The sequence below is a fragment of the Anguilla rostrata genome, chromosome 8, assembly GCF_018555375.3.
Source record: "Anguilla rostrata isolate EN2019 chromosome 8, ASM1855537v3, whole genome shotgun sequence".
NCBI classification, from domain to species: domain Eukaryota; kingdom Metazoa; phylum Chordata; class Actinopteri; order Anguilliformes; family Anguillidae; genus Anguilla; species Anguilla rostrata.
In genome coordinates this window covers 8,831,615-8,858,917 of record NC_057940.1, presented here as the reverse complement: position 1 = coordinate 8,858,917, position 27,303 = coordinate 8,831,615, and the positions used below count along the sequence as shown (strand labels likewise).

The 27,303-nt window shown below is 46.0% G+C and overlaps 1 protein-coding gene across 10 annotated transcripts in view; it reads right to left on the bottom strand.

The window, feature by feature from the left end:
- asap1a (ArfGAP with SH3 domain, ankyrin repeat and PH domain 1a) overlaps positions 1 to 26,539 on the bottom strand; it is a 106,841-nt gene extending 80,302 nt beyond the window's left edge. For 6 of the 10 annotated variants that reach the window (XM_064346235.1, XM_064346242.1, XM_064346238.1 and 3 more), the window contains exons 1-3: positions 24,161 to 26,538; positions 23,586 to 23,670; positions 21,601 to 21,727 (exon numbers count right to left, since the gene is read on the bottom strand). In XM_064346235.1, the coding sequence (XP_064202305.1) occupies positions 21,601 to 21,727; positions 23,586 to 23,644 (186 nt within the window). In that variant the 5' untranslated portion in view covers positions 23,645 to 23,670; positions 24,161 to 26,538. Of the gene's footprint in view, positions 1 to 21,600; positions 22,323 to 23,585; positions 23,671 to 24,160 lie in introns of those variants that run through there. The other 4 variants (XM_064346234.1, XM_064346236.1, XM_064346241.1 and 1 more) reach the window with 3 other exon arrangements.
- Positions 26,540 to 27,303: the final 764 nt, after the last annotated feature.

The following is a 27,303-nucleotide window of genomic DNA, read 5'->3' as shown; positions in this document are numbered from 1 at the left end:
TGTATGTACGGTGTTTCCCTTCATTTCCTCCTCTAATTCGGTTCAGATGACTCGCTTGCCCGTTCAACAAAACCTGGCGGGGAGAAAATGCTAGCCAGTCAGCAGCACTGCCATTTTAGTTTTCGTATCGAAAAATTCCGAGGATATTTACAGCCCAACCGGTCAGCGGAATCGATTAAGGTCATGAAATATACATTTCGGCGTCCATTAGCGGTTCCGTTGTTCGAGGAATCGATATCGGCCCCGGAAAAACAAACGGCGGTTGCCAGTTGGTAAGCAGACTTTTAACGAGAGCACGCTTGTTTTTCTCGCAGTCGGAATGACTAATGTTCTCGCAATGTAACAGGAGGCAGAGAAGTCAACCCCGCGCAAGTGCAACGCCAAATTTCAACCCATCTGTTCCAGACGGGCCAGTACTTTCTACATGGTGAAACCAAAGAGCCACAAGGAGTACAAAGCCAAATCAAGGGGGAAAAAAAATATGTCGCAAACATTATGGAGCTCACTGCATATACAGTTACACTGGCACACATGCACATTGATAATATGTAACTTTTTAAACTCTATTTATCCAGGTGAATCACACTGAGAAATGGGCTTTGTTTAAGGGCCCAGACATTTAGAGAACAACCTGCATGGAGGTACACTAGCGTGAGGGAAAAGCAATCGATTAAGAGGAGTTAGAAGCTTAAGCTGAAGCCCAGCCAGGGCTGAGTCCTTAAGGAGGGTTTACCCTCAGTGGACATGGGAGAAAAAAAAACATCTTCATTTGCTGCAAATTAGTGATTTGCTTTCTCAATGCAATTCTCATTGGCAGAGGCTTGGGCTCCACAGCTTCCCTTGTAAAAAGGGTAAAAAAAACTTCTTTTTTTTTTTAAACTGTTGCCAATGCCAACTGCATACAGTTTGAGGCAAGGGGTATTAGGTTCCAGATTTAATAACTGATGACAATTAAAGGGGACAACGTAGTCATCCACTGAGGAATTACTAATCTTTACTAATCAATACGAGAAAAATGCATCACAGTCCAATATTCATCTTCAAATGAAATATGGGGATATTTTACTTGAAAACGAGAATGCCGGCAGAAAAGTATTGGCCAACGTTTTTTTAGAAACGGAGTTAAGGAATGCTTTCTTAGAATTAAAAATGTTACCCACACCGTGACGAATTTCACAGACACAAACCTGAGTTCTGACAGGACACAGCAGCTACATTTCATAACGAGGGAATATTCATACCAAAGGAGAATTTAGTAGCTAGAAAATCGACTAAATACCCCCCATAACTCAAGGATAAGCCAACGCAAGCATGTACTCTGCTAGCTCGAGCAATTCTCGATGATGATTTTGAAAGCACAGAGTCCCGAGAGGTACACAATGAACCGAAAAGGCATCGCCATCCAGACGTGAGCGACTCGGCTGAACAGCAGCGTAGCCATAGGTCAAACGAGGCTGTCCCTCCAGTTATAAACGGACACACTCACGCAGAATCCGGCGGTTTAGTTTCAGTTTAACTGCCATCAAGGGGCGCTAGACGAACGACGTGGGGTGGAATTCTGCACCTCGTTTGAGGAAGTACTTTGGTGATGAATGCAGAACCCGCCCTGACAGGAGCCAACAGCATAAAATTCGCATATTTGCATATCAGCATTTTTTTTTCCCCCGAAAGTTTTGGCAGCAGATCGAAAGATACTTCCCAGCTTGGGGGCGAACCGCGCGATAGGCTGGATATAAAAAAGCCCGCTTTGGACACATCTCATCTGGGTTAGATGGTGTGTGAAAGTACAGCGGGCAGCGGGGGAGGAAGATAAATCCAGTAGGCGCAGATCGTTTACGTCTGTCTGCCCATTTCAATAAGCTCGGCTCGGGAAATGATTGTAGCAATGCTACAAAAAAACACATTCGCTTAGACTGCAACTCTGAATATCTGTCTTAAGCTAATAAAGTCGGTTAAGGTAACACGTTTTAAACGGCGTCTTTATTCAACCGCCTGCAGAACCTGAGCGAAATCTCCAGGCGACCGCTGTAGAACGCAGTCTCCGTGAACAATTTCCGTTTTTCCTGGTTATTTATCGCCCTCGATTCATGCCCAGAGCGAGTCTTTCTAATTCTGAAAAGTTATTTCGACAGCTGGCTTTCACATTTACGGTGTAAAACGCAATCCAGGAAAAAATAAACGTTAAAAAGAAACAATGAAAGTCAAAACCCTTCTCGTGTCCAGAGCGTAGAACTAGAAACATTAACGGAACACTGCGAGAGCCAGGTTTCATCCTCTTCCAATAAGGAAAATGAACGCATGAGTTGAGACGAGAGAAAGGTTCATATGACCTGTTTTTCCATCTTAAACCAATCAGACCTTCATTCAGGGCTACTTCATCTATTACAAATTTCCTTTTTGTTCCATTCTTAGAAACGCCGTAATTCATTGCAGAGGTACGATCTTCATGTCGAGAGGCCACACAAACACAATTCTCTGCCGCCTCAAAATATTTCAGCCGCCAAAATTGCATTCCCAAACAAATGAGCACATTTTACACGTTCCGGGAAGAGATCTGAATAAAACAACTTTCTAACTTTTAAATTACTCATGAGTCATGAGGAAATTGTGTGCGATTGCTTCTCAGAATTCATTTTCCCACAGAACGTCACTTCTCCCCGCAGAATTTCCAATTACTGGCGTCATGTTCCACGGGAAAATGTTGACGATTAGAAAACGGTCACTATCTGCAGTCAGTACTATGCGAACCGTTCGGTTGTCCTCTGTTCACGGAAAACCACTCGGAGGACACAACCCCTTCTACAGTAAGTGCAGATTGGATTTGCTTGGCCCTGCTTTGCTCCAAGCATGTGATCACTTCCATCCTTCCTTTAGAGATTCCCCGAAAGCCATACTGCCAAATTCAGGATGATGGAAGGCCCACATATTCGCACTGACAACACATCAGTAAAGAATGATGTCTAATGTCCACAGCTTGAGTTATTACTGTTGTTATTATTATTAAAAGTGCAGAATCATATTTTCCTCATATTGAGGGACATCTTTATATTGATTTATTGGTTTGTTTTGCACAGAACCAGTCCAGTCCAGTCCCCCCCCTCAGAAGTAAACTTCTGCATGGGGTTTCCCTCAAATCAAGCTCGCTATGAATTCCTTCATAAAGGCAACATATTTGGCGAATGTATTACTTGAATTACCTGGACAATCAGACGATTTTGAGCTCACAAGACGGTTGGAGAATATAGTTTGTAGGAGAAAATGCACCTGACCTCAGTATCAGGAACACAAGCTCTTTCTACATTACACAACTGTACTGTCTGCAGTGTCATACCGACATTGACTGAGACAACACCGCAGAGTGAGAATTAAATCAAATCAAATTGAGAAAGCAAACCACACACCTCTTGGGTCAGGTCAGGTGCCTGAATATAAATCTGAAAAAATACTGGAAGTGGGGAGCACCAGGCCTGCCACAGGGGTCCTCAGAGGGGGGGGAACCTGCCCAGACACCCCGAGAATGACCCCAAGAATCACTTTCACTGCCCCGTCAGGACAAAGCAAACACTTTCCTTTATGGAGGTAAGCTTAACAGTGATTCTGCAGTTTACGCACATTGCAATCGCACGCACGTCCACTAGGTAAATGGGTCATTTAAATAACCCATTTAAGAAGAAAAACAGCAAGTCCCTGCTGGAGTGGAGTAGCCTTTATCACAGCGAGTTATTTTATTTTTTTTATTCTTCCCCCCCCGAAAAGTCATGGCCACAGGCCTCGCCTCTCTCCTCAGAGCACACAGTTTAACGGAAATCTTCGGCGGCACAGCCAGTTCCCTCCGCCGTGGAAATATTATTTTCCGTTCGACGTTCAGTGGCCATCAGCCTTTTAAGCCAGACATGACAGGACGCGGAAAACAGACGGCACCCCCGGGGGTGGGGGGGGCAGAGCCGGTTCGGATTCGGCTGCCACCAGGGGACCGTGACACCCCCACCCCCCCACCCCCCATGCAAATGTGCGTCGGAACCGGATGAATTGCACCTGCTGACTCAAAGAAATTCTTGGTTTGCAGGCCCGATTCTGCCAGTTTATTGTTCCCGATAGCCTAAAGCTATGTTATGTGAACTGCATAAGTATGTGAGGAACAGCTTCTCCACACCGCTTCTAGTGTCATATTATCATATTTCAACATTATATCAATGTTTTTTTTTGGTTTGTTTTTTTTTTTTTTTTAATATAGCGTTTTGTGTGTGAAAGAATTACGACCATAATTAACAGACATGGAAATAGTTTAATTTCCTGCATCACATCTGCAATAAAGATGGAACCATCATTCATAAATTTCAAATGCTGCTCTAATAATGTCTAAAAAGAGACATTGTAAATAAATCCGTGGGGAGAATAGTTTAGCTGCAATTGGAATCACTGTGGTTCCAGTCTTTAGACATCTATAACAGATACACTGAGACAAAAATGGTAAATTCCCTTAAACAATTAAACAAAAAAAAAAACAAAAAAACCTTCAACAAAGACAAGCTCTGAGCTGTGGGATAATTAGAAAAAGACATTTCATTGAGGAGACAATCCAGAAATCTTGAGTACCGACCCCACATGAGGATGAGATTAGGATTCTCCTAGCTGGCAAAGAACACAGAGGCTGGCCAATCCCCGAAGAGCTCGCCACACATTGGCAGTGCCAACGCCACACGTTGGCAGCGCCATCTGCTCCTGCAGAGCTTTGCAGAGTGTCTGGATGGGGGGGGGGAGCTGAAGAGCGTGTGTGAAGAGTGTGTGTGTGTGTGTGTGTGTGTGTGTGTGTGTGTGTTTTTTCGCCTGGCGAACTGTCCCGTTCTCACTAGCTGCTGGGCACATCCCCCTCATTGATGGCAGCAGCACCTTTTCCACGCCTGTAACTCAATTTACAGCAGGACAGTCACCGTGGGCAGCACCAGGCAGAGCGGCTGGTCCATCTCTGCACGATTACAACAGTCCGGGTATTACCTTTGTGCAGCACACAGGGATGAATGGTAAATGGTAAATGGACTGCATTTATATAGCGCTTTTATCCAAAGCGCTTTACAATTGATGCCTCTCATTCGCCAGAGCAGTTAGGGGTTAGGTGTCTTGCTCAAGGACACTTCGACACGCCCAGGGCGGGGTTTGAACCGGCAACCCTCCGACTGCCAGACAATTGGTCTTACCTCCTGAGCTATGTCGGATGAGAGGCCAGCTGCAGAGAAAACAAGCTGTTCTCTGGTGTTCTACGCTGTTCTTTTTCTTATGTTTCTTTATGCTTATTTTCAGAGAAGAAATCTTGCATCTTGCAAACGTATCTTAATACTTTGGTTATCAACTACGATTAGGCAAAAGGCCTATATTCAGTTTCTTCAAACCTCTACCCTACAAAAATCCCCAGATACCATAGTAACCCTGAATGTAAAGAACACTGGAGAGAAGACGAGTCCTTGTCAAAATACGTAATTAAAAATGCATCCATGCAAAAAGGGATCGTCAAAATAATGTGGTTGGTTGCTCAAGCAAGCTAGGGCCGCACTGTACCAAACACCACTCAAAACGGGATCAGAGAAAAACAGACAATACCCTCTCCTCACCCGACCACTTCATAAACCTACTGCTCTCTGTATTGCATGTGTGGCCTGATTAATGTTTCTAGATGGACTTAACCCTTCCGAGAGAGGTACTGTGCATTTCAGGGTTAATGTATTAATACTGCCTCAGATTATTACTGAGAGTGCACCATCTCCCTGATTGGAAAGGACAATCTCTACTTAGGTTTCCGCTAAGACAAGAGACGACTTAACGAAATACCGTCCCCCCTAAGGCAACATGAGGATTACGGAAGCTGCATTATCTACACGCGCACCATCAGAGACAATATAACATCCATAAATACAGGAATATAGGATAACAAACGTATTACGCATTACCTTTTAATGCACTGCTGAACTTAGTGTTATGGAGGACAGTGCTGAGGCAGGACTTAGGGACCAGGAATCACGGGTTGGCTTTTAACTGCAGCCTTTATGGAGATATTTACCCAGCGCAGAAACGAACAGACGGGCACATCTCCCGTTTCGCACAATTTAGAGACCAATTAGCTGCGGTTCCCTTTTGATGTCATCGCCGAACGGTGTCGAAAACGCGTGGGAGGGGGGTCGCTGAAGTTTTCTCCTGGGACTGCCGCGGGACACAGGAGCATTTCCCGGGGGGCGTAGGCGGCCGCCCTGGCGAACACGCATTCATCACGCGTCGCTCTCGAAAACCCAAACCCCTCCCCCCTCCCCGACCACCGTGCGGACACAGAGCGGCGAGCTGCGAGGCAGGTATGGAGCAGCGGTGACGGGTTGGGGGACGGTGGGGTGTCGGGGGGGGGGGGAAGGGTGTGTGTGTGTGCGTGCGATTGGGGGGGGGGGTCTGTTTTGATCAGTGTGCCCTGATGGATGAAAGCAGAACCAATGCAAGCTGGAGGGGGGGGGGGGTAAAGAACAGCCGTCTGTTTGAACGTGGAGGAGGAGTCAGCTGGCGTGCGTGGGCCAGTGAGGACGTCTCCTCTGACTCGCCTTTCGCTCAGAGATGACTAACGCCGCGACGTCCCTGCAGGGGAATGAGAGAGCGCAGTGCCCAGCTCCGTCACCCTAACTGGGCTTTCAATTCCAGAGGAAATAGCTATTTTAAAAAAAAAAAAAAACACACACACAATAATATTAAATAGAAGATATCTGCCGTCATGACTACTGCTGATACAAATGATACCAAGACCCGGCCTGTGAGTCACCGCGGCGAGGCGGGTTTAATGGCCCTGCTCCGGCAGCACAACATGGCGGAGGTCTGGAGACAGCGTGGCTCCAAAAGAACGGTACTCTGGCACCGGGCAGAATGCCCGTCCTGAACATAGTTTCATTTCAGCATTTGCCGAAAGACAAAGGAAGACTGCAGCACACTTTCTGGACAGGGCTTAGATTGCCTTCCTCCATTCACCCATTCTAAAATAATGGCTGTCAAATTTTGTAGGTGGGCGGACTGAAACCCTTCCTTCTCTGGGTGACACCAGAGCCAATTGTTGGCACTGGCACAGTACGGATTCAATACCATCCTGTGGGGCCTGAATGGATAGTTTTGTACTTTCGGATATTTTTTCCATTTGGACCAGACTATTTTTTTCGAGTTCAGTGAAGGATATTTTAGACACATAAGCTTCTTGTGACCCAGCAGCTTTATACCCACCGGAGGCTAAACATCACTGTACAAGCTGGAGGGAAGTCACTTTGAAATCGATTCTCTTGCTTAAAACTCCAACCTGTGAAAGCCCCTATACATGCCACTGCAAAGTCAGCAAGTCATCATAAACTTCTGCATCTAAAATACCCTTCATTGCACACAAAAACCATTGGGCTAATCAAAAACATACATTTTATATAACATATATTTTTTTAAAAACCAGAATGTGAACAATCCCTTTAACAGGATAAGACACGCAGCACTGCCAAGATATTTCAGAATCCTAAAAAAATTACACTATCTGCCGGTAAATCTGCGAAAGGTATAGTCACGCATTCCAGTAATTCTCACTTCTCATTTACGGCACCCAAAGTTGAACAATTTCCCCCTTAAATTACTTTTCTTCCTCAGAACCTCTGACTTCCTCTGTGATTCAGCGCACCTAAAAATAATGCCTCAGCGGGAGCAGAAAGACAGCTTCATTACCTCTCTACGCAGGCAGTAGCCAAAGCGCTACAGCGGTCATAACCAATACGGTTTGCTCTCCACTGTGATCAAACAGCAACTTTGCACTACAAATTTGAATATTAGACCCATAAATCCTACAAACAAGCCCACTAGTACATTGTGCAAAATGTAGCAGAAATACTCTCAAGGTGAATTTTTAACAACAGCAGCCCTATCTGCTGAGCAACAAAGTGATAAAGATGAGTTTACTACAGGAACACAATGTGTTATTCCATAGTAAAATCCTTGTGAAGAGAACATACCATTAACAACGTTGGAAGTCGAGAACATTCACTGATAAAGACTGACTAGATAATGCTTGCAGTTTAAAAACATTAGGCTACTTGGGCTACAACATCAAGCCTTTTCCGAAAATGGGAAGCAACATTTTAGTGCACTGTGGGATCACAATTGGAGGGAACCTACGAGCTGAAATTTGAGAGTCCAGTAGAACAGATGAGCTCAGTGTAATGAGGGAAGACGGCGGTGCTGACTGGTGTGTGTGTGTGGGAATCTGAGCAGCCTTAGCGCTCTCTCACTGTCACCACAGCACCGGCTGGCTGAGCCGAAAGGCTGACGGACACAATTTAGGCCGAACCCGATACCCTGTAAAAGAACCCTCGCGACAGTCATGGGGGGGTGGGGTGGGCGGTGGGGGAGGGTCCCTTCTCTCTCCAGGTCGTCTTGCTCCAGTTCTGCTGAGAAACTCACCACAGGGCTGCTGCAGGGAAACTGGATCCAGATCTCCTCAGCAGAAATGACTTTTTCTGTGGCATGTCCTCACAGCCTTATTAAGACCTGCCATTGTAAATTCAACTAAGACTCAGCCGGATCTGCCACATTAACACACAACTACAGCAACATTTTATTGGGTCGTACAATTATCGATTTACCGACTACTTTTCAGGCGCCAAGTCTCACTCCTCTGTTGTACATTACATTTTTTTCTTTCTGCCAGGGAAACCACAATCACACACACACACACACACACACACACAAAAAAAAAAAAAAAAAAAAAAATCCGGTAACAGCAGCAGAACTGGTGAACGCAATCGACGCCCCGGGCGCGTGCGCCAGAGAGGACCGAGGCCAGCCGATTGATTTCTCTCGTGAACTTCCCCCCGAGAACGGAGGCCGTACATCACAGAGAGGTAGCAACCTTTCAGCAGCTTTTAAATCAAACCCTTTCCCGTCCCGGTAGGCCCGACTGCGCAGGGATATCGGTCATCTGCGCGGCGTGAGCGATGGGAGCGTCCGACTGCGTCTCTCCCTACCGAGGTGCCACTGAAGTGATCTGCCGTCAGGTGACTGGAGCGCAGAGGAGAGGATTAGCCGCCACTCTTGCACCTCATAACGTCACCGCAACATCCCGAGAACATTAGGAGCCGGCAGCAAGACAGCAGGGCCTGCAATGCATCATGGGAAACCCACGCGTTGCGGCGACGTAGGAACGTAGCCGGAAAGTTCCTCAACCAGCCAGCCAAGCAAACGGGCTAGCGTGCGGCGGCGCAAACGGGCTAGCGTGCGGCGGCGCAAACGGGCTAGCGCGCGCCGGCGCAAACGGGCTAGCGCGCGCCGGCGCAAACGGGCTAGCGCGCGCCGGCGCAAACGGGCTAGCGCGCGCCGGCGCAAACGGGCTAGCGCGCGCCGGCGCAAACGGGCTAGCGCGCGCCGGCGCAAACGGGCTAGCGCGCGCCGGCGCAAACGGGCTAGCGCGCGCCGGCGCAAACGGGCTAGCGTGCGGCGGTGCAAACAGTGAAAACAGGCCGAGTAAACACTAAGCTTGGGCAGCAGTGAAGCCGTCGGGCATCTCGCTGTCACTCCGACGCTTTTAACGATGCTGTCGGCCCACACCCCCAAAGTGAAGTGTTTTGCTTACAGCGTGTTGTGCTCTCGAGCGAGAAAATACATTTGCAAACAAATAACATTACGGTTTCAACGCTGACAAGATGCAAGTGGAACCTTAACTCGGCTGAATAGATGACGGTTTAATTGCGTGTACGTGTGTGTGTGTGTGAGTTTGTGTTTAAATGCATGTGTACACAGGCGTGTGCGTGTCTGTAGCATGTACAGGAGCCGGGGGATATCCTGTGTGTGGCTGAATTCAGCAGACTACAGAAGCGCTCCTGGGGTCAGTGTTTGTGATGAAGTCGCATGCAGCACTGGAGCGGACTGGATGACAGCAGCAGTCTGTCGGTCTGTTTTTCTTGCCACTTCATCGCCACATCATGCAGCGCAGGCGTGTCCGAGACCAAGCAATAGCCTCAAATGTCCGATCAACTGCAGAGGGATAATGCAATGATATTCGGAGGGGGGGTACACATTCTCCACCGGGGGGGTCCAGCGGCACACAAACACAACTCTGAGATTCACTCTCAATTCACAGCATTGTTAAGAAATACCACAAAAACCCCACTTTTAAGCACACAAGCTACCAAAGTGGGGAAAGAGAGGCATTTGTGCTGTCGAGAGCTTGATGAGACAGAATAGATGACTCATCACAGGGCTCCACACCCCCAGTAACCAGAAACCTCACAACAAATGTTTTCGCCATTTCCATTCATCAAAAGCCAAGGCACCCCCCCTCCCCCACCCCTTCCTCTGACTGCTGAAATGAAGCCTACTGAACGGGCCGTCGTTTCAAAATAAGATTCCGATCACAAAGCCGGTGACCCCCCCAGGTGCATTGTGGGTAAATCTCAAAGCCACTTTGAAGCAGCGGCCCAGCCCCTGGCCAAGCCTGCAGGTGCACACCGGCCAAGGAAAAGTAGGTTAATCCAGCCTTTCACCCTCTACTGCCGCAGCAGCAGCTTCGGATCAGGGCAGGCCAGGCCAGGCCCCTCCCCCCCCGTTATATAAACACACGCGCTAAGACAACCGGGCTATTTTTAGCAGCCAGTCGCCAATCTGAAATCTCAAATCGGATGCGACAGCCATTCACATAATGGTTTTACAATGAGAATTCTTGCTTTCTGTTCATACACAAATACTACTTTTTTTTTTTTTGGCAGGAGGCTCCAGTTGCTGTTCCACAGCTGGGAAACTGATATTTAGTTTTGAAACGCACGCAGTGCAGGAACTACGCACAAGGGAATGGGACGGAATGTTTAACAGGAGAACAGCATCATTTTATCAAAATAATAACAGTTACAAGCAAAGTAATGATGTCATCGTTAATATAAATATTTTTCTTCATTACTACTTTGCTACACATGTTGAGTGGGGTGATGGAATCCTCTGGCATTAGATGAAGATCTAAGAAAAAAAAAAAACCTAAAGCCCTTATGGCAGCTGGATGATAAAGTTAATGCAGCTTAAACCATGAAATGCTTTGCACAAGAAGTGAAGTACATTTCTGAGGCCAGCAGTATATAGTGCAGTTGATTATCTTCGCCCAAACGGGGTTTGACAAGGACAAGCACGCGCTGACGCAATAGTGTAGTAAGCGGAGATGCCACTGAAAGAACAGGACGTACTGTCGCCGAGCGTTCAGAGCATCCACACCCTGAGCATCCACACACTGAGCATTCACACACAGAGCATCCACAGAGCATCCACACCCTGAGCATCCACACACTGAGCATTCACACACAGAGCATCCACAGAGCATCCACACCCTGAGCATTCACACACTGAGCATCCACACACTGAGCATTCACAGAGCATTCACACCCTGAGCATTCAGAGCATCCACACCCTGAGCATCCACACCCTGAGCATCCACACCCTGAGCATCCACAGAGCATCCACACCCTGAGCATTCACACTCTCAGCATTCAGAGCATCCACACCCTGAGCATCCACACCCTGAGCATTCACAGAGCATCCACACCCTGAGCATTCACACCCTGAGAATTCACAGAGCATCCACACACTGAGCATTCACACCCTGAGCATTCAGAGCATCCACACCCTGAGCATTCACACCCTGAGCATTCACAGAGCATCCACACACCGAGCATTCACAGAGCATCCACACCCTGAGCATCCACACACTAATCATCCACACCCTGAGCATTCAGAGCATCCACACCCTGAGCATTCAGAGCATCCACACCCTGAGCATTCACAGAGCATCCACACCCTGAGCATTCACAGAGCATCCACACACTGAGCATTCACACCCTGAGCATTCACACACTGAGCATCCACACACTGAGCATCCACACACTGAGCATCCACACACTGAGCATTCACAGAGCATCCACACACTGAGCATCCACAGAGCATCCACACCCAGAGCATCCACACCCTGAGCATCCACACCCTGAGCATCCACTGAGCGTCCACACACTGAGCATTCACTGAGCATCCACACACTGAGCATTCACACCCTGAGCATTCACAGAGCATCCACACCCTGAGCATTCAGAGCATCCACACACTGAGCATTCACAGAGCATCCACACCCTGAGCATTCACACCCTGAGCATTCAGAGCATCCACACCCTGAGCATCCACACCCTGAGCATTCAGAGCATCCACACACTGATCATCCACACCCTGAGCATCCACACCCTGAGCATCCACACACTGAGCATCCACACACTGATCATCCACACCCTGAGCATTCACAGAGCATCCACACCCTGAGCATTCAGAGCATCCACACCCTGAGCATCAACACCAGCACACGAGCATCCACACCCTGAGCATCCACACACTGAGCATCCACACCCTGAGCATTCAGAGCATCCACACCCTGAGCATTCACAGAGCATCCACACACTGATCATCCACACCCTGAGCATTCACAGAGCATCCACACCCTGAGCATCCACACACTGATCATCCACACTGAGCATTCACTGATCATCCACACCCTGAGCATCCACACCCTAAGCATTCAGAGCATCCACACCCTGAGCATTCACAGAGCATCCACACCCTGAGCATCCACACACTGAGCATTCAGAGCATCCACACACTCAGCATTCACAGAACATCCATGCACTTGGATAAATCAGAAAAACTGTCTCTTTTGAACCCCCCAAAACCTGGCATGAGCCCGTTCTCTACAGTATGTGAATGTGGGTATTTTTCACAGCAGTAGATCCCAAAATGTCCATCCCTTTTGGATGTTCGAAAAGGAAGGGAAACCATCAGGAGGCGTAACAGAAAGCCAAGAGAAGCTCCTTCTCCCAGCATCCCTTGGGTTCCTCACCATTAAAAATGCACTGGGCTCCCATGCATAATTCACCAGCCAGGGCAGACAAAAGAAAAACTCATTAATTAGAGAAATAAGGAAGGGAGAGGTTCGCACGGCAACCGTAGCGGCGGTTTTAGCACGACGACGACGACGACGCCGCCGCCGCCACTACGCAGGGCGGGCAGAGCGAGTGCTTTCCCACGAGTCCCCCCGGTCACGGCGAACACGGCGGCCGCAGACTCCCGCCAAGCGCGCGTCACCGTCGCGTCACGCCACGCCTCTGTCCGCAGTCAAAGCAGCGCAGGGCGGGCATGAGCGGGCTCACGAGTCCGCGGCCCCCGAACCGACGCCGCAGCTCCCAACCGACGCGCGCACTCCAACCGCGCCGCAGCCTTCAAACGACGGCGCAGCTAACGACGCGCGCCTTCCAACTGACGCCCGCCTCAGGCGGCGTCTACGAGACTCTTTCACAAGAGCCCCGACCGATTTAGCGCTCCGTCCGAGGCCAAATTCATGAGGCCTGTGCCAAAAACTGGAGACTATAAGTAGGACAGAGCCGCAGTGTTTATCTAAAACCCAGCACTCGGAGACAACATATTAGGATGATGCCACAGAAAAAGTCAGGAAAATGGAAGAGGCCTCTAAAATATGACCCTTTTCCCAATGAAATGCTACACGAGCAACCCCACGTCTGCATGCGTAGGTGAAAAAACACCAGCGGTGTTCAGCCATCTTTGCCTCAGCACGGTCTGTCCAACTGCATTCAATAGCTGGTTTTCAGCAGGTGTGAAGGGTGCCATCAACCAAAAAAATAAACGTGTGGAGATGACAGGTATGAAATATTATATTCCATATAGGCCTACCTCTACCAATGAAAAACAGGCACAAAAAATACACCCTCTCTCTCCATGCCAGGAGACAAGGAGGCTGAGAGAAGTGCTTCAAATGAAGGAAAAAAATAACCTCCCCTGCCAAGGGACACACTTCCTCATTTTGACAAGTGGGCCAAACTGCGCCAATAACATCCCCGTCCTCTCACTTCCCCGAGACGTTGGCGTGAGCCTCATCAGATGAGCCAAGGAAGCCTCGGGACATCAGATCTCTCCCGTCCTGGAGGGGGGGGGGGGGGGGGGGGTGATTAATCCGCTTGTGACGGAGAGCAGGCGATTCCAGGAAGCGCTGACGGGCCCATTGGAGTAAATACCCCGGGCCAGCGTATCAAAACAGGAGGCTGCAGCGGCCCGGCAGACCGTTGAGACCGTCGGACCCAGGAATTTATAACCCGATTTAAAGAGGGAGGCTGGGCTGCAGCGCTGTGATGTAAACGCTGCCGCGTCCCGTTCTCTACGGGGTCGAAGGCAGCCAAAACGGCTTCCGTGGCCCACCTCCAAACCACCGAGCTGACTACACCCAGCACTTCTTCCATTTCAATTTCAGCGCAAGCTACTGACAAGTCGTTAAATGCGTCGCTCCTTTAACACCCTCCTTCATAAAAACAGATTCCAGAGCAGAGAGGGTAGCCGTACGGCCAACAATATCATTGCTAATTGAGCCCCAACCCAATGCCGCTGACAACTTTTAAGAACTGAAGAGAAATTCCTTTTTTAGAGGTTGATCAAAAACACACGACATTAAGAGCAATCTGTTGCCCAGTGTGAAACTTCCTCCTCATTAAAAGTGATGGATGTCGGCTGTCAAGAGTTCCCTTATATGACGGTTTATGATGTATTAACAGGCCTTAAACAAACAGGCCAGTGAACTTTCAGAAAAATCAACCTCATTAATAACTTTCATTTTATCCCAGAATGCACCAGTACGCCAATTTCTCTCATCACAGTTTAAAGGCTAAAGGCCCTCAGTCCACACTCACAAAAATAATTTCAGAAATTCCGCCAACATTGACACTTGCTTACCAGCTTGTCAGCAGTGGGCATTGCCACTTTAACCTTACCTGTATGCCTGGAATTCTTTATGTAGCACAATAAGAGTCACAGCCAGTAAAGCTTGCTTTGAAGTCAGTTCGCGATTTTTTACTGAAACGGGCAAAGCAAGATTTAACGGGTTACCAGATTTAGCGGGTTACCAAAACAGCTCATAAAAATGCGGTGGCAAAGTCAGGGATGTCAGGTGGAAGCGAAGAAATCAAAAGGGGACCAGTGGGAGCCCTGTCGAGCCTCCAGTCCTGATGTATACCATCCTGCTCAGTAGCTTATGACAAATTACAGTCTCTCCCACTGTTAAGGGCACGGTCAATTTCACACACAACACAAGACACCAGCGTACCTCGAAACCATTTCTTCCCTACCCAAAACACAGAGGGGGGTCGAAAAGTCATTATCTGACACAGCATCTAGATATAAACTGCTGAACTGATAGCTAATCAGTGCAAAGTAGGCTGATATCCGCTAATTACTCCTACGGCTCACCGATTTATGGGAAGTGTACAGATATGAATCCAGCATCTCAACGCATGGACCCTGTGACCATCCCAAAAAGCCACACACAGACATCACCCCATGGGTGCGTTTCATCCCGTAAACACACGCAGGATGATGACAGGGGAGAGAGGGTAGAGCAAGGACAACATCCAACACGGTTTTGTTCCGACTGCTGCCTGCTGCCGTTTTTCCAAGAGCTCCACAAATGCCATAACAAGATAAGTGTGCAACGAGAGACGGACGCACCCTGCTCACTGTAACAGGACCATGATGCACCTGTTCAGTTCCCTGAGCTAGGACCATGGTACCATGTTCAGAAACATATCTGCCACTGTTAGAGCCAAGAAAACAGGGCAAAAAAAAAACCAACGCTAAGCACATCACATGCGGAGGAAATACTGTGGTTTCTGTATTCTGCTGAATGCTACAATATATGTGGTGTAGGATGTAGAATAGATGCACGTCACAACACTGCAGGAGATAACCGAAGCTTACACATTACATTACGGGCATTTAGCAGACGCTCTTATCCAGAGCAACTTAGCCTACACAATATTTGACATAGCATTTTTTACATTTCATCCAATTATACAGCTGGATACATACTGAAGCAATGCAGGTTAAGTATCTTGCTCGATGGTACAACGGCAGTGTCCTACCCGGGAATTGAACCTGTGACCATACAGTCTAAACTGCCAAAATACTGTCCAGAAGAGAGGCGTGGAGAAACACCGGACACATCACAGGCTAGTTTATGAGGAGAAGCAGTAAAGTGTATAAAATGGCTATATCACAAGATTTAGGAGATGACATAAGTCCACATATGGAAATGTCCTGTCAAACTACTCGAATGGGAAGCGCAAGATGACCTTAGTTCAACTATTTTATACATCTGCAGGGTAATGCACACTGAAGGATCGTTCTGGACCTTAAAAAAAATATAGATTTTATTTTTAAATAAAAAAAGGTATCGGCCTTCTTCACTGTGAGATCAAAGTTGCCAAACTCAGGGTTCCACCCTTTTTCTGAGATTGGAAAAAACAAAAACAGGATTCAGCTGCTCTGTTCCTGGTATAACAGAGCGCATCATGTGATTCCTCGGTGAGAATTCCAAAAACAGCTACTGCCGCCTCTGCGCACGCGGAGGCCCGTCCGACATGTGTTTCCAGTTTACGCCAGTTTCTAAACTCTTAAACAGAAATCCAGATAGGTGATTCACAACGTGAACCCTTCTTCATTACACCGGGGAAATCAAAGCGGCCCAAACCATGCGCAGGACAAACAAACCTCGTTTCCAAACAGCTGTGCCAACGCCCGAGGTCCTCTTTTTAAAAAATATTTTTATATAAACGTTACGCCCTAGTTTTATATTTTTTATGCATAAATAACGCAACCGAGTGAAAAAGTCAGCGTTTAGCAATGAGGCACAAGTGGTACGTGCGAGATGTCACTGCGCTTGTTATTCAAAAAGAGGAAAAATAAGTCGTAGAAATGTGTCTGCGCACCGTAAGTGTGCGCTGATGAATAAACATGATGAGCAGGAAACTGGGTCACGATCGCCATGGTAATTTACATCTCAGTGCGCTTGCAGCAATTCACAAATTAGTGGATGTGGGACTGATTGCAAAGCCCTCGCACAGAGGAAACAGCCATTGCACAATGACAATGTAGAGTAGCCGGAGAAGAAAAAAAAAAAAGTCACATTATGTACCCACGTCATTTCAATAAATACAGGTCTCCCGAAGGAAACAAAATGAGGCCGTTGATTATCGTTCTCTGAAAAGATATCAGGCTACAATTAGGCACCAGGGTCCAGGTTAAAGAGATTGAAATTGCGTGCAAGATCTCTATGAAAAAAAAAAACAGTAAATGCAGGACAATAAACACCGGGAAGCTGTATGACTTCAGTAACCAAACATACATCAAGTAGATTGTTCTTTCAAAGCTGATTAAAAATGCATTGCATTATCCAACTCTCTCATATCTGGTGAAGAGATATTCAACAGGGTACGATGGTGGAGTTTTCCTCCCCAGTACAGATACATTAAAAAACAAAAACATCACAATAAAAGAATGCGTAATGTTCAACAAGACACTGCTGCAAATGATCGTTGGTATATCAACACACTGTACCTCCCTACATTACTTTAAGCCCGTTCTGAATAATCAGTCAAAAATGCTGATGACCACCATGCCCTCTAGCCAAAACCAAAATGTGGCCACTGTAATCGCCTTTTTATACACAAACACCCACATCTCAGAGAGACAAAACAAAACAAGGACAATGCCCCCAGCTACCCATTTCACTCTTAAAAATTTTTTTTTTTTTTTTTTTAAATCATCTTCAGTAATGAGGTTTCCCAATACGGATGGATTAAAGCCAAAAACTGAATCACTGAGAAACAACAAATTCCATGGCTCCAGTTATCTTTTTTTATTAAAACATTAAGAGCTTCCCGGTGTTTATGTTTTTGTGATTTATCACACTGAATGGTTATTCTGTGCAAGGAGATAATTAAAATTATTCTAGCCCTATCCCTGATAAGACAGTATGGTAATCGACACACAATTAAGACCTCATTTTCATGCTTATCAGAACGGCTATTGTCCTAAAATGAAGATCTAAATTTCGTATAAGTGTTATCAATATGAAAATGAAACGCATCAGATTACTGTACTTTCTTCCTACGTTTAATATTTCGATCATTTCTGAAGGCACATGATCATTTGACAGACATTAACTGCGTCCACAATTCCTAATCATCTTAAAATAATTCCAATGCTTCATCAACACCTGGGGTGTCAAATCTTATCCAAAAAGGGCAGGTGTGGATTTGCTTTAGCCCAAGCAGTATGACACCCATATCAAATGATTAACTAATAACATAACATAACTAATCATGGACATCGAGAAGTAGAATCAGGCATCTTAGTGTTGGGCTAAAACAAAAAAACCTGCCCCCACACCAGCACCTTTCTGATAAGATTGGACACCCCTGATCTACACATCGGCACACAGCTGCCTAAGACTTCTGTATACATATCCATAAGAATAAAGTCCTGTGTGAATTGGCTGATCAGCAACTGAGGGGCGATCGGCCATCTTTCCAGACCCCAAGCAAAATAAAAATGCACAGGGTACCTTTTATTGGTAGTAAGTTGCTGTTCTTGTAGTTTGGGGCTCATAAGTCTTAGTAGAGCCCAATGCACAGCAAGCTTTACCTGTGTAGCCATTCCCCATTCGTAGTCCTGAATAAATGTCCACCTAGTGGACGCCGTTTGCTGGAAATGCCCGTTATGATATAATGCTACAAATAGCGGTATACGCTCATTTTCATCCTGCTGAAACAAATCGTCCAAAAAAATATCACGCTATATGGCACAGAAATAGCCTTTTCCAATAAGAACCCTGGCTATGTTTTTCACCACGGCATTGTTAAGTGCAAGGGTTCCAATACATCACGCTGAACAAACACATAAGCTAGCAACGACTGGTATCGGGCATGAAGAGGCCATCACTTCAGCATCTGTACTGTGAAACAAATCGACAGAAGCAGAACACACAACAACGTCGTAGTTATGCATCTGCTTAATTACGTTTAACAACAGTCTATTCAATAATCAAGTTAACCTTAACAGTATTTTCCAAAAAGAGAGCACTAGGTCCTCAGCATTAATTGTGTATTGTTTCAGTACCCTTTGGGTCTGTGTGGGTAGATGCTGAATGTCAGAACTGAATGACAACAAAATGCTAATTTATTCCAGCAATCAGGAGGCGCATCTCATCTGGAGTCATCGGCTTTGTGTGCTGGCCTTACATTAACTAAATGTACAAAACAAATTAGCAATGGGAACCTGAATTTAATAAAGAAAGGTGCATGATCTGGCTGCCTGCCCCCCCCTCCCTTTGAATTCTACATTCCCAGTGAACAAGCCCAATCTCAGAAACTGCATGGGGGGGTGGTGACGTGGAGTTCAATGGCCCTCGAGTATCTGCTCCAGTCATGTCCACCCTGGGGGACGGACGCTTATGTACCGTGAACGAGGTTCACGCTCACAGGTAGGAGGGGGGGAAAAAAAATAATCAGGAGAGCCCCAGAATGCACAGAACAGTGCTTCTGCAGAGGCGAGAGACCAGCTCTGTCCGGTTCAACAGCATTCATTTTTCTGCACAGCACATTACAGGCTCCCTCCAGCCCCACCGAGGTGTCAGCCATAACTGGCTGTGATGTAAAAAAAAAAAAAAAACATTTGGCTGACGTTTTGTTTGCTACTGACACTGCAGCAGGTGTCACTGGCTGGAACAGTGCATTCCAGCCACAGCAGAAAACTAAACCGTGCACTCGGCTAATATGCAATGGATGTGCATTGGACATCAGCACGTAGTAGGCTTGCAGTGTGGAGCAATGGTAAAGTAATTGGTTGCAGGTTTGATTCCCAGGTAAGGCAATGCCGTTGTACTTAGCCTGCATTGTTTCAGCATATATCCAGCCATATAAATGTATACTATGTAAGAAAAATCTAAAAAGCTACAAGAACTGGTTGCAGGTTTGATTCCCAGGTAGGGCACTACCATTGTACTTAGTCTGCATTGTTTCAGTACATGTCCAGCTATATAAATGGGTGCTATGTAAGAAAAATACAAATAGCTGTGTAAGTCGCTCTGGATGAAAGCATCTGCTAAATGCCTTTAATGCAATGAGAAAACCAGATAATTCCAATTAGGGAGCAGTCATGTGACACAACAAACGTGAATACAAGGAATCACCTGCCCAACCAATCGGCTGCTCTGACCTTTTCAGGATGCTTACGGCACCACTTGGGCCTTAATCGAATGTTCAGCCAAGCGAGAAACGGCCTCTGGCACAGTCTGGACTTAAAAACAGGCTGGCACTGAACCCGAACAGCAGACCGATCGTCCCTTTCCAATTCTTTTGACGTGCACAAAGGTCTTTGATGACAACTGACACACCCCTCCAATTAATTTGCCTAAGAAACACGTCACACGCTGATGTTTGGAGTGTACTGTTGACCGTTTCTACCAATCAGACGCAGCGCAGCCTGCTCCTCGTTTTGTGATACTGAGAAGCCGTGTAAATTCAGTATCGTTCGGTTATCACGCGTGCCATAACTGCAGCCACTCGCGCCAACCCAAAGAACATTCTAGAGTGAACCAGAAAGCGAACCTCTTCCTGTCAGCCCACGGCAGATTTCCTGAATAATGCTCAGACGACCTTTGACCTACGCAGGCGAGCAACCTGTCCAAACCATCCACGAAATTTGATAGTCAATGATCCAACGGCGCATTTCCCCAGTGACTGCTACAAGCGATGATCCCACAGTTACAACAGCTTTCACTTCAACTTGTATAGCATTTAAAAGCTGCTTACCCAGTATATTTATCATTCTGAAAAACAGTTTCATTTTCATAACGAGACATGGCCTGAGTACAGTCATGCAGAAACTACCACCAGAGTATACACAGTATAAAATACAACAGAGGACAAATAAATAATTAATTTTAATTAGACAGTTCCTTTTTATCTCTGCCACAAAAACAAAATAGGGAATTCACCTTGCTGCACAAAACAGTTGCTAACACGTTGAAAACGTTTCTGCAAAAAGTTGACATCCAGCTTATATTAAAGCACGCATAAAATTGACCTTGTAGTGATATTGGACATTACAGACCTTATCAATGTTATCGTGTGTCCGAAGGAGGGGACTTCCTAGTGTAGGCTATTTGCATATACAAGTCCAGTTTATATCCTCTGTATCAGCTACGGTAATAAATTACACAGTCGTTATGATAACCTCTGGCACAGCGCCAAATAGATACGGTTAGCCTACTTGTCAGACATTCCTATGATAAAAATAACTGACGTGTGAAGAGAGAACACCCCTGGCTTTTATTCGCGTTTTGTAAATGCTTAGAGACAGCATTATTACCTTAACTTGTTTCCAACAACAACCTTGCTTGCACAAGCATTAACAGTTATGTACCCCCTCCAACAAGAAGGTTCTGAACACCAAAGGCAATCAATCTGAGACTGTTTAGGCGCGGGATGCATGCACTGTGCGGAACACGCACATAAAAAAATGCGCATCACTAGCTAAATAGAAACTGCATATAAATATGTAACAACAGATGCGTGTGCCACACGGTTGCATTGGCCACGGGCAACATGACGCACAGACGGGTCAGCTGTTATTATCGCAGTGTGCTCTTGGAGACTGTCCCTGTCATCCCGGGTCAAAATGAGCGGGCCTTACCTCTTCCAGAACACTAACGGTGTTCCGACAGCTCTGCAGGCGGGTCGTAAAGCTGGACGTCGTGGGAGAGTTGTAATCCTCCGTTGTTTCCGAAAGAAACTCGGACACTGAGATCTGATCCGGCATTCTTCCGCACGCAATCGCCCAGAAAAAAAAAGGATGGAGAAAATTTCAGGAAACCTGAATCATTAAAAACAACTTAGGAAGTGAATGTCCAGACGCCTTCCTCTAAAATGGGAAAGGAAACTAAATGATAAACAGCACGAACGATTATATAATTTATAATAAATCTAATATTTTTTGGTTCATTGAATTGCTTCCTTGCACAGACTTTTCTGTCCCCTTGATGATGGGGACTGTGCACAATTTCAATCGCCTCCCGCCTTTACAGTCTCTGCTTATGATTAATTGTAACCTATCCACAAAACAACGGTTCAGTTTTGTCCCTTGCTCCACCGACATACGCTGTAAGATGGGGTAACAGATGTCCTCATTCCGTTTTCCGGTATTCTAATATCCTGCCGTTACTGTCGTGGCTATGTTCGAGAATAAAGCAAACGATTACTGAAGCGTTCCTTTCAGCCAGTGCGTTTTCGGCTATTTTTTCCCCCTCTTTCTTTCCCCGGTTTTCCTCCCCGTACGATCTCTGCTTTCTGACACAAGCACGCAAACTCCCTCTGCCTTGGCTTCCACCCACCCACCGCCAATCACGGGGATAAACAAGGAAGAACTCTGCGCATGCTTCGGATCACAAACAATAACGTCGGGGCCGCCCTTATTCTGAAATAAAAGCGCAGCGACGCCGAAGCAGGTGCAGAATGGAGAATGTTTCGGGAATCAGGCCCACAAGTATAATAATTCGGGGAATAGTTACAACGGGCAGGCTACGTGTAGCCTGCAGCTGCATGTAAAGAAAGCGTTGTAAAGACAGCATTTCCTTTGCGCAGTTTCATAATGTAGGACAGGTCTAAAACAGCCTAAGATAGTTGCGGTTGCTACCCTATGCAGAGAATGTGCATCCCAACCAATCGGATTGTTCGGATTGGGTCATCGCTCAGAGACTATAGCCTCTTTTGTTGGGGGGGGCACAGAGGAAATTCATCCGTTGAAAACCGTATTTCTCTGCATAGCTCTTGCCCGTGCAATCGTGGGGCACGGATTGAAACCACATCTTCATGTAGGACATATGCCACTGTGGGTTAGTAACATCTTACGTTAACCCCATAACACAGTAACCGCATATCAGCCTTTCATGTACAGAAAGTCCAGCCAATTTCAGAGCATCGCTCACGTGTTACTTTGCAGTGCTTTTCATGGGAAGGGGCTAGTGCTTCATATCCAATGAACGACAGTAATCCCAAAATGAGGTAACATGGCCCCTCTCGCATTTGCCAACTTAAAAGCTTTAATCATTTGGCCATTAGACTCCGTATTTTTCCGCTATTAACTTCAAGAAGCATGTAGGCAATACGAATCGATGATCCGGTATTTTATTTTTAATTCCCGAAAAGCCTGGCAGCTGTGAAACTATTCAAATAAAAGTAACGGTTTACAGTGAGTTAACAGTCAAGCCCCACGTGTTTTCACATCTGTAAACTGACGTAGCCAACTTCATTCACCAGTTTCTCTCGCGACTGAGTCAGCGGATTCAACGTTGCAATTGCGCAGCCTACAGGCGGTATGTTGTAACGCGTGTAAATCCTCCAAGGAAGATCACTAGTGCTGGCAACTTGTCCAAAAAGTAAATACACATACATTTAAAATGCCAAAAATCTAAGTGATTCATACATATTTAAAATTACTCAGCCTATTAATTTCTAAATGAAAACACACACAGAAACAAATTGTGGTTGGCTCCAAGTGAATGCAAGAGTATAAAACGTTAAGGGGGAAAACGGGACCAACCAAACATTCATATGTCGTGTATTGATGGCATAATTAGACTACTATAAAAACCTGGAACTCACAGAAGATAAAGTACTTACCGGCTCCATAGGGAATCTTTTGACGAAAAACTTGATAAGCGGGAGGCTGATGATCTCATGACTTTAGTCACCTTATTAAAATAACCTAAATTAAATAAACACAAAGAAATGTAAGAACTTACCGCAAGCTTACTCACTATTGTTGTAATAAACTGACTACATTAGCCTACATTTCTGCAGAGACATTAGGTTTGTGACACTGCTCCATTAAGTTCCGACATAAGTGCAAATTCGTGAAGAGGGCTAATAAATATAAAGTTGGCTATAAACAGGTATACACTAACCTTATTAATAAACCAAACGTGTGCGTAAATCAATCAATGGCTGGGGTAAGACATCATTCCCACAAATAACGGTTTCATGAGGCTACAACACATTCCATCAGACAGACGTCTGATTCGATTAAATACAAACCGATAAATGAAATGGTCCCATTCATACAACTATAGCCTAATGCCAAAGTTTAACTAGGCTACATAGATAAACTAAGCGCTTAGAGGACTGCGGCCAATTCGAAAAGCCATAATGTTTTAACAGTGAAATAACAGCCACGCCTAATTTACTCAGTAACTTACCAAGACTGCTGCAATTTCAACCGCAACCCGCACTTTGTACAGTAAATCTAAATCCCGTGGTTTGTCGAAGAAAGGTAGAATATATCCAAACGGCACCATAGTCAGTTCATTTTGTTATGCGTCCATTAATCCAGCGACAGCAGATGGGGGAAAATAACGCGTTCATTTACTGCCAAAAGAGTTGGGGAAAAGAGCAGTGATTTCTCGCCATATGGGTCCCGCGGATAGATCAGCAGCCCCGCACGGACAGGAAGGAAAAAATCTACCATGTGAGCAGGCGGGGGGAAAGAACCAGTTACAATGGACCGGATCTGGGGGGCTAACTGAACAGGAACTGAGGAAACCCAAAACTGCTCAAACAGGAAATCTGAGATATGGGTAAACACTCGCCACAGAACTACGTGTCTTCGCTCGTCCCCTTTTTTTTGGGAAAAGACCCGGGAGGGCGTTTTTCTCTAATTTCATATAACACGAGGAGAACGTAAAATAAACATCAGTATTTTACAATGTCGTGATATGTAAACATGCTACACCAAGGGGGTTGTAAAGCAGTTACAAACAAAACGAATTCGCGTGACCCTGCTCTATTGGAGAGGACAAAATAAGAAATCGCATGTGTCAAACAATTTTTTTTGGCGTCTGCATTTCATCAAGTCGGAGAATTCATCAATCAGTAAAACCGCCGTTTCCGCTCCTGACCTCTGCAGAGTGGAACGGGGCCAGGAACAACAGCACGTGCTGCTTCCCCCACCGTTCATCCATTTGTCCGCGTGGTGGAACAGATAGTTGGGAAATACAATGATTTAATTCAATTTCCATGGCGCTTTTTAAATATCTAATATTACAGAGACACTGTCACAAAGACACTGGTCTGAACAGGTATGAACCTCCTAAACGCGAACGACCATTGAGGGCAAAGTGCTCCCCAGTGGGAAGATAAACGCTCTGGCGAGAAAAAAAAAACTCCCCAAATGGGAAGAAACCTGGCTGAAAAGAGGGGGAGCCCATCCTCCGCTGGCCCTGGCTTGCGTCCATAAACTGTGGAGTCACGTCTTAATTTCTTCCTATACCTTGATCAATAGAGAGAGCATGTAAAGGCAAAAGCAATGAGGCAGAAAGCTCACACTGTCAATCAGTCACAGATCATATCAGTGAAATGACGACAAAAGGGAGGGAACACTGACACCTGTACCCTCAGAACATTATCGACAGCAGACTCATTAAGTCTCTTATTAACATTTGGGCTGTCAATTCAATCTGGAAATTTAAGTTTAAAGTTCTCCCAATTTGGAATTGACACTAGTATGAGGGTAGCCTACTGTTAGTCTGAACAACTTCCAGAGAGGCGTGAGTACGTAAAAATTATGGCAGGAATATGCGCCTGCGCCATCAGGGAACAATCAGATGCTGTCACTGTCCATTTATTTATTGTTTGCTGCCATATGACATTATACTGGCAAAAAAAAAAAAAAACTTTATAGAACCAATCAGATTACAGGATTTTTTTAACAAAATGATTGCAGTGTCCTCAGAATCCTTAGTGCCAATAATGTAGGTCTATGAAGACACAATACACTTCAAATTAGTCTAATACAGCAGTAGCCTAAATTTAGGAAGAATGTTACTGGTAGGTCGCTACTGGCTTCCAGTTTTCCGTTTTGAGTGTTATTTTTTCTGTAATGCTGTGGCCCAATAGCTTTGCTTATGTGGCCAGGCCCATTGTTCCCTGCCATCTGAAGCCTCTAACATCTTTATCATCAGCAGTATTGCTAAAGGCAGTTGTTAAGACCTGGTCCAGCGTCAGACCGTAAGGGTAAATAACGGAAATGGGAAAGGAAAACGTACTGCAAACCGACCAGTAACTCCGGTCCCCATCTGCCAATCCAAATCTGACTGAATGCTGGCTAGTCTTCTAAGGTTACTTGCACAAGCCGGCTTTCGGAATAGTTGGAAACTAAAAAGGCCGGAATACCGTAGGCGACTCAATACGGGGCCTTAAATCTCCGCCCAGAGTAGCTTCAAAAACAATGAAGTAAAAAAATAAAGCAAAATAACAAAATTGTCCTAATGGATGGATTTTTAGTACAGCTGGTAACACACTAACTAACCGGAGCACTATACGGTGAACAGAGGGCAAAACGTGAGTCGAGGTAAAAACGAGCGTAAAGTCAAACGCAAAATCCAATCAGCAAACAAAGCAGACGGGCTAGGTGAGGATCGAAATCGAGCGAATGGTAAGAAACACGAAACCACGGGGCAAATAAACTAGAAGCTCTCTGGCAAGAATCGGACTACCAGAAGGGCTAGGCGGGATTCGGAGTCAAAGATAAGGTCGAATACGCAAAGTCAAACAAGCAAATCACTCAGTACAACCCACTAACGACGATTTTGAAAAGCTCATCTCCGCTGGTAAGCGGCAAACGGTGGCTTTTTGAAGCCGAGCAACCGGATACGGAAACGTCCAATTAAATGACAACCGGAAATAAGAAACACACGCAACAGTGACAAATGTAAACACAAACTTACGATTGAGGTAGTAACAGCATGCCTTTTACAGCTTATTCTGTACTTGTGACATTCATAATGAAACGCTTTCCGTGGACTTTAATTTAAAGTTGTGTTGTTTCAAAAAGCGTACATCAGCATATATTTCCAGCTCCGATCAGATGGCTTAAATTATAATTGCGCGGTGAGTTTTTATTTTTCTTCCGAACTGTTCCCTCGGTGATCTTCAAACAGGAGCCAAATGGCCGATGCCTTATGGAAATAATGTGTGTCTTTGGAAGTTGCAATGAAACAATGGGCCGTTTGAGACGACCCACGCGAAGAGTAATATGACCGAGGGGTACCGTAAGGCAGAAAATCCACTCTGTGCCCTCGAACACAGTAGGTCTCATTAAAAACTTGCTGACGCCACATAACAGACACCTGCCCAGCAAAAAGCCATTCGTCCCATCAGGATAAGCTATTAAGACCAATTGGGGTTGGGGGGAGGGAGGGAGGGCGGGAGGGGGTGATGGGTGACATTTCCTGGTACAGATAAAGAGCGGGGGTAGGGACTGTGGCCATCCCAAACCTGTTGTGTCATCTCTGTAGTCAGAGGAAAATAGTGCCTGTCTTTGACTGCATGGGGCCCAAATTTT